The sequence below is a fragment of the Athene noctua genome, chromosome 9 (genome assembly GCF_965140245.1).
Source record: "Athene noctua chromosome 9, bAthNoc1.hap1.1, whole genome shotgun sequence".
Taxonomy (NCBI): domain Eukaryota; kingdom Metazoa; phylum Chordata; class Aves; order Strigiformes; family Strigidae; genus Athene; species Athene noctua.
The window spans coordinates 5,436,267-5,450,921 of NC_134045.1; the positions used below are offsets into that span (position 1 = coordinate 5,436,267).

Consider the following 14,655-nt stretch of genomic DNA (forward strand, 5'->3'; position numbering starts at 1 on the left):
GGTGATTTTAGGCAGCAGCTGGGCACGCAGCGGCGATGCTGGCAGCCAGCCATTTTTAGCAAACATTACCAGGGCCCTTTCACCTCTCCAGCTCCTCACCCCGCAGGGTACTGCTTTCTCCAGCCCCCCAAGACGCAGGTTTCCACCAGCAGGACCGTGACCCATCATGTTTCGATTGCGCAGCTCTGCAGCCGAGCTCCTGCCACGCTGTCCCCACAGCTCTCCCCGTGGCACCACCGTTACCCCAGCTCCCAAGAGGCTTTCTCCCATGTCGACCTCCGCTCTGGACCAAATGCATTCCTTACACAGATGTTTACGACAAAGCAGCAAGATGCTTATTTTTTCTTTTTTTTTTCCTTTTTTTTTTTTTTTAATACAAGAGCAGTGTATTTAAAAAATATACAATTTTTAATTTCTACAGCATAACCCTGCGGGATATTTTTTTTGTAATGAACAGTGCAGGACCCTACCTAAACCAATCAATAAAATGTCCAAACTCCTGCCTTCAGAGTGGGGATCAGGTTGAGGGGCCTCTGCTATCACTGTCACCCCTGCTATGGTGGCACCAGGTCACCTCTTGTCCCCAGCTGCTGGGCTGGGGCATTTGGAAAGGAGGGAGAGGAGGGAAAGAGATGCCAGCTCACACACAGGCATCCCTGGACAGATTCTTTTTTCCCCTCTCAGCATGGAGGCTGCTGGCCTACAAGAGGCGACATCCCCAGCACCGCTGGAGCCAGAGTCTCTGCAGCCAGGCCCACGGGGACAGGGGTCCTGCTATCCCCCCCATCCCTCCCCCAACTGCAGCCCTAAATTGTTTTGCCTGAACCAGTGAAAAAACAAAGGACGGTCTGAGCTCAGGAGTCCACCTCCCTCTCCGTGAGCATCCAGCATGCCCACTGCAGCATCGCCTTCGAGATCCTGCGAAACCAGACCAGGGGAGCCGGGGTGAGGAGGGACCCGGCTGGGGACACGCTGCCGCAGCCCGGTGACAAGGGGCAAGGCAGAGTTTGGGGACCCACTATGGGGATGCAAGCAGCAATGCCTGCGTCCCACAGGGCCAGCCATGGAGGGGAACAAGGGAGGGCTGTACGAGGCCATCACTGCACTGACCTGACAGATCTTATCTGCTCGCAGAGCTCGGGGCTTGGTGCCTCATATCTGTACTGGACCGGCTTCTCGTGCACATACTGCAGAAGCAAAGGGGAAGGTGAGGCTGGTCTGTCCCAGCCACAAAGCCCAGAGCACAGCCCCACCACAGAGCCCAAGACCCCGTTACACACAGGAACACTCTGGAGTCTCTCCCTCCATCGTTTTCTGCTCTTCCGATGTTATGTGACCCAGAGAGTTAGAAAATGCTCCAGCAAGTGTTGTTCCCACCCAGCTTGGGCTCAACCACAGCTTCACCCAGTGCCCCAGATCCTCCTTTGGGAGGGCTGGGCCACCATCTCTATCAACACCTGCTTTCATCTCCCCATCCCTACCACTCAGGTGAGAAAAAGCCTTGGGCATAGACACCAGCAGTGGGGGGACACAGAGAAGCTCCCAGGGACACACCCTCCCCTCAGGGGACCCCACCAGCTGCTTCATCTTTACCGGCTGCAGAGCTCTGCGCTGCTCTGGCCTAGAGCTGGGGCCACTCGCTGGGGATGCTTGCTCTTCCTCCTCCTCAGAGAGCTCCTTTCTGTGCCGCAGCTCCATCCCCTCCTTTCTGCTCTTCTTCGCCCTCTGTATGCTCACAGGCTCCAGCTTCCTGCTCCCATCTCTCCCCTTGCCCCGTAGGTCACTTCCAGGATGCTGCGGCCCACCAAGGGCTGGCAGGGCCTTGCCATCTCCTGCTGGCAGCTTTCTTTTGGCACCCGCAGCATCTCCTCCCTGGCTCCTGGCACAAGCCGGACCACACTTCAATGTATCCGGAGGGAAAGCTGTGCCACTGGAGTCCGCCCGCTCCCTGTGAGGTGTCCCTTCGGGCAGGGATTGCAAGCGGCTGCCGGGCAAGATGGACAAAGCTGGCGAAAGAGATGGTGGGGTGGCCTGGGAGCCCCCCGATACCTGTGGGCCTTGAGCAGCAGAGGAGGCATCGCAGGCTGCCTCCACAGCTGATGCTGCCTTGGGGGTGCCGGTCTCCACCGGGCTGGTGTTGCTGTAGGAGCAGAGCAGGGAGGGAGAGGAGGTCTGCACCAGCTCTCCCTGCGGCAAGGCCTCGGAAGAGTCCTGGCTACACGGTTCCAGCAAGTCAGGGGTGTTGCTGTCAGCAGCCACATTTTCCTCAGTGTTCAGTGAAACATCGTGTGTGAAGTTCTTCTCTGGTAAGAGAAAATGCATGGTCAGATCAGCCAGGCAGCTGGTGGCGAGACCTGCTCCAGCACGTCACGTTGGGCAGGAGAACACAGGAACTGGAATGACGCAGGCACAGGGCAACTGGAACAGTGCAGCACTACTTTTAGGCCAGGGGAAAAAAAGCCAGCATCCAGGAGCTACGTGGTCACACAGTGGGAGGAGAGGGGTTGCCACCTGCCTGCAAGGCAGGCTACGTGCCCTGGGGCACAGGGACTCACCATCTGAAGAGTTCAGGGTCAAAGATATTGGGGGAAGATTGTTCCAGGGGTTGTCCTCTGAGCTCTCCGACAAGGCTGTTGACTCAGTGGCTGCAATGATCAGGTCAGGGGGTTGATTTTGGCTAAGAAAGCAGCTGCCCGCTCCCAACCCTGCAGCGGCTACAAAGAACCGTGCATAGCGTCTCGGACAGAGAGAGCACTTGAGGGGAGCTCCAAGAGCCCTCTCCAACCAAAACTAGGGTGTACTCCAGACAGACTCCTTTCAATGACCTCAGCCAGCCCCTGTAGCAGGCAGCAGAGAGGCAGACGCTTCCCAGAGAGCAGGCAGGTGGAGGAAGACCTTCTCCTACACCCTGCACTGTCCAGGACGACAGCTCCCTCTCTATGTGGAGCTCCTGCAGGTCCCTCTGCAGCAAAGCACTGTGACACCAAGCCCAGCAAGGTGACACAAGCCCATCCCAGTGCTGAACCACAGCCAGCCAAAAGCCCACACTCAGGCAGGAGACTCAGGCTCCGTGATGAAGGGACAAAATCAAAATCACTTCTCATGCTCCCAGCACAAGGAACCAAAGCTGCTCAGCTTCAGGAGGCTGCAGGAATGGGATCAGGCAGGGCTGGGAGTCTTGGTCTCCCAAAGACCTGGTCATGGCAGTATCTCCTCCACTTGATCCAAGGAGAAGATGGGCTGAGCCAACTGCAGAGGAAACTACTAAGAGGCTGGACGGGATCTGGAGGTCCCAGTACTTACGGCTGGCTTGGAATGCGACACTCAGGTCACCAGACACTGTCCCATCATCACCGCTGTTCCCAGCAGTTGCTTTGCTTGTGTCTGCAATGAAAGGGGCACTGCTGGTCCCATCCCAGCACGCTGCACAGCCGGAGCAATGTCCTCTCCCCACCCCAGGGAGAGCCTTATTTCACATGCTCAGGTACCGAGCACTGCCCACTCGTCTCCCCTGCAGATGAAATCACCCTACTGACCTGCCTTGGAATCATCACAAACAACTGCCTCCTCCTTCGAAGGGATCACCAGGGTGTTGGCCGGGACCGTGAAGACGTCCTCACCCTTCTGAAATGAGATACATTCTGTGATTTTTGCTGGGCAGTCCCACTTGAGATGCAGAAGCCCACCCGTAACTGGCAGCCGACCACCACCTCTCTCCCCAGCAAATCTCAGCTCTGCCCACAGACTTTCCCCTTCCTTCTCCCACCCCTCCAGAGCACCGTAAGCTGTAACAGCCCGGTCTCAGATGGTCACAGCAGACACACTGACCTCCTCCTTGCGCTGTGCTTCCCACTGGGTGATGGGAACCTCATCCTTCACCACCACCGGCACCTCCTTCTGCATACGTAAATCCAAGCATTTCTCAGCATTTTCCTTCAAAACCTCCAGCTGGTTCTGTCCTATAGCATCAATCAGCTGAGAGATGGATGGCTCTGGAGCAAGAACACGTGAACGTCAGTGGAGAAGACACCTTAATCCAGGCAAGCCTTACTTGCAAATGCTTCTACTCTGCTGCACGACTGTAACGTACACCAAAATCTGTGGAAACATACTAAATTCTGCATATCCTTTGCTTCTAAAGACTGTCTTTCCTGAAGAAGCAGCAGCATGAGCAAGGCCGAGCAATGGCCCACACTGCTTTAGCTGTCAGCACCATCTTGTCCTGCTTTGGACTTAACAACATTGCCTTGTGACATCTTGTCAGGTCTGTGCTACATCTGTCTAACATGGACCAAGCTGAGGAGAGCCAGAAGCCCCACCAGGCAGCCAAACGATCGTGTGCCCCCCACAACCTTTACCTGAGCTGGGAGCATTCTTCAGAGCAAGACTCCTCCTGCAATGACCAAGAAGACAAAGGCAGGTTAGGGCTGAGGCACACATAGCAGCCCTTTGCATCTCGGTCGTAGGTCGAGCACCCTGTCTTGGGAGAAGTGGCTTGTGGAAGCAGTGGATTCCCCACTGGGTGCTGGATCTGGACACCAGCCTCTGCCCAGTATCCCAGGAACAGCCATCAGGGAGCCTCACTCCAGAGATGGACTGACAGAGACCTCTGAGGATCTCCAGAGTTGGGTCTCCAAGCACAGAGTGAAGAATGAGCTGTGCAGGGCTCATCCACCCAGCCACGCCGCCCACAGCTGGCAGGAACACATTCCTCACGAGTGTTTCCTCACAGCTTTTCCAGCTCAGAGGAAGACACTGGGGATGGAAAGCCTTCTGCACCACCAGGATCTCATTTCACATGGTCTAATCAGCTCTGTCACGTCCTACAGGTTAACCAGGCACTGCCATAACCTCACCAGCCTGCTCTCACCCCAGTCAGAGCCTGCACGGTGTCTGGATACGTTCCCCAGCAATGGCCAGCCCTGTACTTACAGCCAGAGCTCCTTTATCTTCTCCATCACAGAGGGTTCCTTGTTCCTGCAGCAAGAGATGTCTGTTACTGATCCCCTCCGAATCCCCATATTCCTTCACAGCTTGCGATGGAGACAATTCCTCTTTCAAAGAGCAAAAAGTCCCCACCACAACCAGGTCGCACCAGGACTCCCAGGGTCAGCGCCGCTCTGGGAAGATGAGGAAGCCCCCCCAGAGCAGAGCTCCCAGCCCGCCCCGTGGGCCGTACCCGTTGGATGACTCTATCCTCTGCCTCTCCATGGGCAGCACGATGAACTGCTGGGTCGTCAGGTAAAACTCACAGTCCTCCTGCAGGGAAAATGGAGGCCATAAGGCACTCCTGTATTCCCCCCTCTGCTGCCACCTCCAGTGAACAGCCATGCACCCACCCCAGCTCTAGCATTAATCCTCCACTTACCAATCTGGCCTCCTCCCGGAAACACACTGTGTACTTCTGCAAGACGATAATTCTGCAAATAAGGCTGGAAAGCCGGACCTGCGTGTGGGTGCTAGAAAAAGAGCAGAGCAGGAACATCTTGGAGAGATAAAAAATGGAGCTGGACCACCCAGACACACAGTAGGGCTCTCCCAACAGCTATGCCAACCACGCCAGGGCATGCTGGAACCAAGGGACCAAGGGCTCCTGGTTCCTGCAATTTATTCCTGCTTCTTAACTGTGGCTCTGCTACCAGCACCCTGCCTAGGGGTGTCCAAATGGGGAAACTAAGGAAAGCACTGAAGGAGCAGCCCAGGCTACCATCGCTAATGTTCTGGCTCCCTTCACAGAGCCCATGGGCTCTTTAGTCCTTTCTAATCACATGTACTCAACATGGCAGCTTCTGCCATCAATCCCTGCCCACCCTAGCCAGCTGAAGCCGGAGCATCAGCATTCCAGCTTTCTTCTCTTAGCAGTTCTTTCACACAGACTCCCCACCCTGTGATTGCTTTAGCTTAACACAACCTGAAACAAGACCAGTCAGGAGCCCCACTAGCAGCTGTGGAGAACCGCTGTCCCAGCCACAGCCGAGTCATGGTGGAACCCACTTTTCCTCCGCCTGCAGAGCTTCGGGTGTAATGACCACGCGGATGTAGAAGGGCCCATCTGAGACCTGTAGGACGGCATCTCGGAGGACCCCAGGTTCGCCTGGAGAAGTTGAGTCACTCAAAACCTATTAAGAGATTGGGGAGGGGGAAAAAAGAAATTTCACTTCTGTGAACAAAGACAGAACACCATGCCTGGCTGAGAGCCCTGACTTCTAGGACAGGAGGTCGCCATTCACCATGAAGCCAGGGGTTAACGCTTACCCCAAGGCCAACGGGGGTCCAGTGTGTGCCCGAGCCTCCTGACTGGACTGAGCAGGCTCCACATCAAGACAGAATAAGGGACACAGAATCACAGAATCATTCAGGTTGGAAAAGACCCTTGGGATCATCGAGTCCAACCCTCAACGAAGTTCTCCCCTACCCCACATCCCCCACAGCTCACCCAAACAGCCCTTAAACACACCCAGGGATGGGGACTCCACCCCCTCCCTGGGCAGCCTATTCCACTCTCTGACCACCTTTCTGGGAAACATTTTTTCCTAATGTCCAGACTGAACCTCCCCTGACACGCCACACTGTGTGAGAGCAATCAAAGGCAAGGTGGGAGAGAAGCCACAACCAAGGGGTTTTTTTACCCAAACCAGCAGCAAGAATCCAGGCAAAAGGGATCTGGGCAGACTGGGGGCATGTGCTCCCCTGCAAAGCAGAGGGAGACACAGAGCAGCAGTAACCAGCAGAATCACTACAGCCATACCCTTCTTTTGAATGAAGCTCCTGGTATAACAGCCCTGAGCGTGTACTAAGCCATGTCCATGCTGGGTCAAAATAACCCCTCAGGAAAGCAATAAACCGCTCCTCCAAGCCTCGTACCTGCCTTCTGCCTGGGCTGGGAGCTGTGGATCAATCCTGGCCTGCCCCAATCCCTACAGCCCTGGCCAGCCTTCTCCCAGTCCACACCTACAATTTGGTGACACTAGTCATAGACATCATTCACCTGACAGCTGATGGCAGGACACAATGCACGGCGACATGAAATGGCATGTCCCATCACCCATGAATGCCACCTCCATTTGAGAAGAGGTGTGCGTATGTCCTTTAATAGGTGTCCACCACGCTAAAAAGACCTGTCATCATTAACTGGGACCTTCTGACACAAAGGGCCTGAGAATCCCACTGCATAAATGCCCTGTCCAAGCCAACAAGGCTTGCTGCTGGGCTGAAGGATGCCCATGCCACCAGGATCCTGCTCCTGTAGGTATCATAGCTCAGCCACCAGCAGTCCCCACTGGCCTTGGTGGGAGAAGCCCAGCATGCAAGTGGCCAGTCCCACCACATGCTCACTCACTATGGGCAACTCTGGATTGCAACAGAGGAGGCTGCAAGAGAGCACTAGCCTCTGCAGCAGGCATGGTGTGTCCTGCTCACAGGACTGGGTAAAAAACAAGATAAAGAAGAGGGTAGGTTTGTGGAAGTTATAGTTCTGAAACAGAGAAGATAAGCATAGCTGGAGCCCAAAGTAACTGGGGAAAGGTTCTGCTGCTCAACACATACTCCCAAACTTCATTCATTGTGGAGGATTCAAGTGGGTGTAGGCTGCAGAGTGGTCACACCGAAGAAACTCTCCCAATTCCTCAAATCCAGAGGGGGATCTACTCATTAACTGCTGGGTCTCCTGCTTGGGAGAGGGGACTGGGCCGATTGCAACACAGGGGAGGAACCTACACTGGAGCGGTTTGGGAAGAGCTGCAGCCCACGAGAAGGACTCACGTTGGAGAAAGTTTGTGGAGGACTGTTTTGTATGAGAGGGGACCCCATGCTGGAGCAGAGGATGAGTGTGAGGAGTCCTCCCCCTGAACAGGAAGGAGCAGCAGAGACAACGGGCGATGAACTGACCTCCACCCCCATCCCCTGCACCGCTGTGGGGGAGGAGGGAGAGAAATCAGGAGCAAAGCAGAGCCCAGGAATAAGGGAGGGGTGGAGGAGGGTGTCTTTAAGATGTGTTTATACTTCTCACTGTCCTACTCTGTTTGATTGTTGAGTGTTGTTGGGTTTGGTGTTTGAATTAAACTGGTATTTTTTTCTTCCCCTAAGGAGTCAGTCTTTTGGTGACCATAATGGGTGAGTCATCCGTCCCTGTCCTTATCTCAATTCCCAAGGATTTTTGTTTTATTTTCTCATTGCTGAGGGGGAAGGAGTGAGCGAGTGGCTGCATGGTGCTCAGTCTCCCTCTGGGCTCAAACCACAACAGGCAGGAACAGTACGCCGTGCCTGTCAGGTCCCATGTCTGCTTGTCCACCCAGTTCTCTCACACCATCTTCATCCAAACCCTTCAAGTCCACAGCTAATGATCAGCAGCACTGACTCTGCTCGGTTGTTTTCTTCCTGCTTTCTTCCCACTGCCCATCAGGCCTCAAACAGGCAAGAGTCCCCTGATTAAAGCTCCATCCTGCCACGTAGAGCAAATTGTATGTCAAAACTATCACCAATGCTGCACAAAAAGCTCTCCAGGCATGACAGAGGAGCGGGTTTGGTGCCTCAGAGCCCCTAAATCACCATGCAAAAGGCTCTTCTGGAAGCACCAGCATTCAGGGGAGAGCGAGGTCCTGGTGACACCAAGGCTCACCACCAGACAGGACAAGGCTTCAGCCACCTCAGCAGGTCCTGCTTCTGCCTCCTGCTACCCACTGTCAGGACCACCCATCAACTGGCATGGTACATGGAAAGACAGGCTGGGGAGAAGAAGGAAGGCAAGGCAGCCTGAGAGTGTGAGTCTAGGAGAGAAGATGACCTTGGAGACTGCAAATTCCTTGGACAAGAACAGGGTACACCTACCAGAGGTGCAAAAATCATCCAAAGATGCCAAAAGTGGGCAAAGCAAAGCTCCTCCACCTCAAAAAAAAAGTATAATCAGGGACTTCATGGAGGGTCACCCATACACAGCCACTGAATTGGGAATTGCTGAACACTTTCAGGAATCTGGAATTCAGATGCTGTTGGAGCACGTTAGCACAGTCCCTCTCGGTACGTACCCGCAGGACCTGCCCAGCCAGGAGAGTATCACTGTCATTCAGCTGCTCGTAGTTCACCAACAGGTTGGTAATCCAAGGCTGCAGAATGTAGACTTTAGGAGAAGACATCTTGTTCTCATACACAAAACTATGAGAGAAAAGGCACCAAATCATAAGAGCAGAATGTAGTAAAGCTCCATCATCCCATGAACATGTTTGCATGCCAAACACAGCCACAATCCCAGGAGGTGACTCAAATCCAGGCCAAATCCCCCCACTTTTTTGCAAGGTCACCCATCCTAAGGGAGCCATGCTGCTGGGGACATGTCGGTCCTGCAGCATCCCGCTCCTGCCATGGAGTGGGGACATCAGCGAGCTCCAGAGCTGGCGTGGGCTGGGGCAGGCCTTTTGCAAGTCTCCCGCCCAGTTCAGAACTTTTTCTACCTCTTTCCCTATTGTTTATCATCCTCCAATAATTATTTTTCTGTGCCCAGGATTTAACCATCACTCTTTTAACTGTAAAAGGGGGAAGGGGTCTCTCTTTGCCAGATACGGGCTGTGCAGAGAGGCTGGGATAGGCAGGATTTGAGGGCGGGCAGGCTTTGAGCTAGGCAGGTTTTGGGACGGGCAGGGCTACCGTGCCCGACCACCCCGGCTCACCTGGGCCCCAGCACTTGATGTTGCCCCGCGCCAGCCCCGCCGGGACGCGCCGCCGCCGCCGCCGCCGCCATATCCCCGCGCAGAGAGTCGGCCCCGGCCGCCCCGGAAGAGGAAGCGGCGGCGGGCGGCACAGCATCCGGGGCGGCCCCGGCCCCGGCCCCGGCCCCGGCCCCGGCCCGGCCCCCCCGCGGCACACACCCGCTTCTCCCCGTTGCGCCGACTTTGTTACCGCTTCCCAGCCCGCGGGTCACGCGTGATGCCAAACCCGTCACCGAAACACTACTTTGTTTTTGTATTCTTGCCTTGAGTTTTGGCTCTAAGCAGCCCCAGGTTCTCCCCAGGTGCTCGCTCATGGGAAGAAGCTCCCTTCCTCATCGCGCTCACGCACAGTTCGCCTCCTCTTAAGGCGTTAAAGCCACTTACCTGCTCAAATCGGGCAAGCAAACCGGGAAATGTTCAGGCACGTGCCGTCCCACAAACGCCTCGTCTTGCGCAGGTCAGGGCTGGAATCGGGCCGTGTAACTCGTGGCTTGGTCTGGTCGGGGACTTTTCATCCCTAGGCCAGAGGCTGCGGCTGCATCGGTGGGCTGGAGCACCACAGGACAGATTAGTGCTGTGCAGAAGAGTAGACAGTAAAGTTTGGTTTTAAAGCAAAAAAGCTAATTTATCAGTGTTGGGTTTCTGTGTGTGGCAGGGGTTTGGTAGCAGGGGAGGGGCCTACAGCAGTCATCCCTGGGAGAAGCTTCTGGAAGCTCCCCTGGCTGCTGGCTGGACCCACCTCTGGCCAAGGCCAGGCCAATTAGCAGCAGTGCCTCTGCGATAACGGATTTAAGACAGCGAACCGGGGAGGAGGAGTTGGGAGGGAGAAACCTCTGCAAACGCCAAGGTCAGTGGCAGAAGGGAGGAGGAGCGAGGGAGGTGCGCCGGAGCAGAGGCTCCCCCCAGCCCGCGGTGAGAGGGACGGCCGTGCCCCTGCAGAGACCCACCTGCAGCCCGTGGAGGACCTCACGCCGGAGCAGGAGACTGTGCCCAAAGAAGGCCGGGACTCCGAATGGAGGGAGCCCACGCTGGAGCAGCCCATTGCTGGGATGATTGCACACGCAGGAGGGACCCACTCTGGAGCAGTTTGGGAAGAGCTGCACCCCGTGAGAAGGACTCACGTTGGAGAAATTCCTGGAGGACTGTCTCTTGTGAGAGGGACCCCACACTGGAGCAGGAGAGGAGCGTGAGGAGTCCTCCCCCTGAGGAGGAAGGACCAGCAGAAACAAGGGCTGATGAACTGACCTCAACCCCCACCCCCTGCCCCCTTGTGCCACTGCAGCAGAGGAGGGATAGAAATCAGGAGCAAAGCTGAATCCAGGAAGAAGGGAAGGGTGGGGGGAAGGTGTGTTTAAGACGTGATTATACTTCTCACTGTCCTACTCTGTTTGACGGCTAAGTGTTGTTGGTGTTTACATTAAATTGATACTTCTTTTTTCTTCCCCTAACGAGTCTGTCTTTTGCCTGTGACCATAATGGGTGAATCATCCATCTATGTCCTTATCTTGATTCCGGAGCCTTTTGTTTTATTTTCTCCTCCCTATTTCTGAGGGGGAAGGAGTGAGCCAGCAACTGCAGGTGCTCAGTTCTCCTCTGGGCTCAAACCAGGACAATGGGGAACTCTGCATAAGGTAGCGTGCTCATGGAAGATCAAATCTCTTGAACAGGATGGCTGGTTACTGTCCAGTTTCAAAGGTCCTTGTAACAGCAGGTGAGACTCCCCAAGCTTACACCCACCCCGTCCTGCACGATCACCTACAAAACATCTCCTAACTGCCTTAAATATATCTTCCACTATTACATCCTGTGCACAGTTTGGACAGTGCTGCAGCAGGAACCACGTGGGGAGGCCGTGCAATGCCAGATCCTTCCTGCAGGTGTTCATCAGCTCATGGAGACACACAGGTGGTGCTTCTCCATTGACTTTAGGCACCACAGGAGCTCCTGGTGGATCTTCAGGCCTGTCCTATCTACCAGTTAGATGTTTTTCTTGGAAGGCAGCTGGGAGTTCAATCCATCCGTTGGTTAGGTGCCTCGCCACTGCAGGAACGAGCCAGGGAGAACCTGGATCATGCTGGAATTGGATGTCCATCTGTGTGTGTGCCTGGGCACAGCCCCAGTTCCTGGCCACACCACAGTTATACCCAGGGTTAAAAACTGAATTTTATTCTTCTATCACACTTACAACTTAAATACTATAGCTATTGTTAGAGCTCCTGGGGAAGGAGTTGCTCTGGAGGGTTTCCAAGTGATCCTGGAGGGTTTCTAGGTTTTTCATCTTGTTGTGATGGCCAATGGCCACCTGCCTGTCTCAGCTGCTCCATTCATGTCCTGGGCTTTGGTGCCGCACAAATTAAGACCAACAAACTGCACTGTGTGGGGTCAGTGAGTTCACCCTTGCCTGTCTGACCTTGGGCAAGGGGAGGGACAGAGCCTGGTGTCCCAAGAAGGAGGGTGGCAGTGGGAGGGGGCATCTTGGTGCAGGAACAGGGGTAGCACTGGCCCTGAAAACCGAATGGCTCAAGTTTGGTGAAGCAGGGAAGGTACAAAGAGCAGCTCTCCAGACATCCAGCTCAGGGCATTTCTTGCCTGGGCAGGACACTCGGCTTCTATGCATCATTCCTTGGCTGCTGAGAAAGGTATGGACAACAGCCAACAGACTGGGGTGCAGGCAGAGAATTTCCCAGAGCCGCAGGCTGATGCAAACCCTCGTGAGAAAATGCAAGATAACTGAGTAGGAAAAGGCATCTGCAGAGTCAGGGTGAGACAGTGCAACAGCGAACGGAGCAGCATGGCAGGGCTTCAGGTCTGCTCCGTTCTGGTGACTGGGGCCAACCGGGGAATTGGCCTGGGGCTTGTCCGGCATTTCCTGGAGATGCTAAACCCACCTGGGTGGGTTTTTGCAGCTTGTCGGGACCCCAAGGGACAGCGAGCGCAGGTGAGGCTGGGCTGGGACGCAGTGGGTGGTGCTGGGGGACGGGAGCGCTTGGTGCCACAGCAGCAGGTTGGAGCTGGGTGGGGGTCTGCAAAGGGCTCGAGCTGCAGCCGGGCACCCGCGGCACAGGGCAGCCGGGCTGGGACGGCTGCGGGACCAGCCATGTGTGGGATGTGCGGAGGGGACAGTGGCACATGGTGTGTGCGGGAGGCACAGAGCCCCATCCCATGGGAGCAGGGCAGCCGGAGCAGGGTGCTGGGTGTGAGGCGGTGCAGGGACGGAGCCGGAGCAACACGGGCTTTACCTGGGAAAGGCTGAGCTTCTGTGCAGCCCCTCCTGCCTCGCCATGCCCACCTGGTTCCCTCTCTTGCAGGAGTTACAGAATTTGGCCTCCAAGCACCCCAACCTGTTCATCATCCCACTCGGTAGGTGCCCCGAGGTGGGGGTCCCTCGCCCTGGTTCCTCTGGCAAGTGCCCAGGTGCTGCGCACACCCTGGGGATGGAGCCGTGGTGACGGGCTGGGTGCCTGTGGGGACACTGGGCACTGCCATCCCTCCTGCCCACCTCGAGCCATGAGAGCATGTGTCTGGGGGGGGACAGAGGACCGTAAGCCACCACAGGGACACTGACCTGCCCTGTCTTGGCTCTGCAGAAGTCTCCAACCCCTCCAGCATCAAGGCAGCTGCAGCCAGAGTTGGGGAGCACCTGGGGAGCTCGGGGCTGAACCTCCTCATCAACAACGCCGGAATTGTCAAGTTGAACTCACTTGATAATGAGACACTGGAGGACATGACACAGGTTTACACCACCAACACGGTTGGGCCCCTGCTGCTGGGCCAGGTGAGACCCTCACCTGAGCTCGGCTGTTCCAGGGAGGCATGAAGGGCTGGTGTGATGGGGTCTTGGCTCCCCTCTGGTGCCTGATGGAGTCTCGCTCAATGAGAAACTTGTGGAGCCACAGGCTGAGCTCAGGAGCTGGAGCCTGGTGTGCTGAGGCAGTGGGAAGAGGAGGGAGGATGCTCTAGTGCTGGTATCAGTGTTGCCCATGGTGGAAGGAGCTGGTCCTCCCCACTGTGCCATTTCCATGTGTGCCCCTGTGTTGTCTTTCTCCTCACAGGCATTCCTGCCCTTGCTGAAGAAGGCTGCCCAGGGGAGCCAGGGCTCAGTGCTGAGCTGCAGCAAGGCAGCCATCATTAACATGTCCAGTCATGGGGGATCCATCGCTTCTTCCTTTGGTTGGGATCAGTTGCAAGTTATCTCGTACCGCTGCAGCAAGGTACTGCCACGCCTTGCTGGGGACAGATTTGCTTCCCCTGCCCTGCCTCATCCATGGGGTCTGCACATGTCCCCTTGCAGGCACCCTTCCCCTCCCACCGCCGTCCCTGCCCTGTCTCCTCACAGGCTGCTCTGAACATGCTGACCAAGTGCCAGTCCCTGGGCTACCGGCAGCACGGCGTCCTCTGCGTTGCTCTTCACCCTGGCTGGGTGCAAACCGACATGGGAGCCTCCGCCGGACACACGGTAGGAGTTTCATCATGGTGGGTCCCTCAGAGCCCCTGTGCTGATCTTCCATGGGAGGGAGCTGCTGCCCTCAGCCCTGACCACGACCTCCCTGCCTGCCCCATCCCTGCCTGGGCAGCTCCCCCTGCCCTGGCCCTGGGTGCCTGGTGCCCCCGACCCCTCGGCTCCCTGCTCGGCCCCTCTGCCTGGGGCTGGCGGCTTTCCCCTTGCCCTCGAGCAGCTCCTTCCCCTGGTCCTGGCTGCTCCAGGGCAGCCCTTAGCCAGACCTTGGGTTCAAGCTGCCTCTCCCCCTCTGCCCGCAGCCCCCCGTGACGGTGGACGCCAGCGTGGGAGGGATGCTGAAGGTGCTCTCCTCCCTCTCTGAGAAGGACACTGGCACCTTCCTGGACTGGGAAGGGAAGGTCGTGCCCTGGTGAGACGCCGACCCGGCCTCCTGGCAGCGGGTCCTGTGCCGCTGCTCCCACCTGCCCCACGTTCTCAATAAACCCCTGCCCGAGA

At 56.3% G+C, this 14,655-nt stretch overlaps 2 protein-coding genes across 3 annotated transcripts; one reads left to right on the forward strand and one right to left on the reverse strand.

The window, feature by feature from the left end:
* Nucleotides 1-395: 395 nt before the first annotated feature.
* ACD (ACD shelterin complex subunit and telomerase recruitment factor) lies at nt 396-9,753 on the reverse strand. Of its 2 annotated transcripts, XM_074913289.1 has the most exons (14): nt 9,663-9,753; nt 9,024-9,150; nt 5,995-6,119; nt 5,369-5,459; nt 5,180-5,259; nt 4,933-4,977; nt 4,359-4,393; nt 3,829-3,992; nt 3,537-3,624; nt 3,304-3,384; nt 2,556-2,645; nt 1,594-2,303; nt 1,111-1,187; nt 397-918 (listed from the first exon to the last, which is right to left on the reverse strand). In XM_074913289.1, exons 1-14 carry the CDS (start codon nt 9,731-9,733, stop codon nt 855-857), a joined length of 1,848 nt encoding a protein of 615 aa, XP_074769390.1. In that variant the 5' UTR covers nt 9,734-9,753; the 3' UTR covers nt 397-854. The 2 variants fall into 2 exon arrangements, with proteins under 2 accessions (XP_074769391.1, XP_074769390.1); XM_074913290.1 differs by lacking the exons at nt 9,024-9,150; nt 9,663-9,753 and having other exon boundaries at nt 396-918; nt 5,912-6,012.
* A 2,739-nt stretch (nt 9,754-12,492) lies between these two features.
* On the forward strand, nt 12,493-14,625 carry LOC141963724 (C-signal-like). The gene is made up of 6 exons (XM_074913318.1): nt 12,493-12,639; nt 13,010-13,061; nt 13,289-13,476; nt 13,754-13,912; nt 14,038-14,157; nt 14,460-14,625. The coding sequence occupies exons 1-6, from the start codon at nt 12,493-12,495 to the stop codon at nt 14,571-14,573; spliced, it is 780 nt and encodes a 259-aa protein (XP_074769419.1). The 3' UTR covers nt 14,574-14,625.
* The last annotated feature ends 30 nt before the right edge of the window (nt 14,626-14,655 follow it).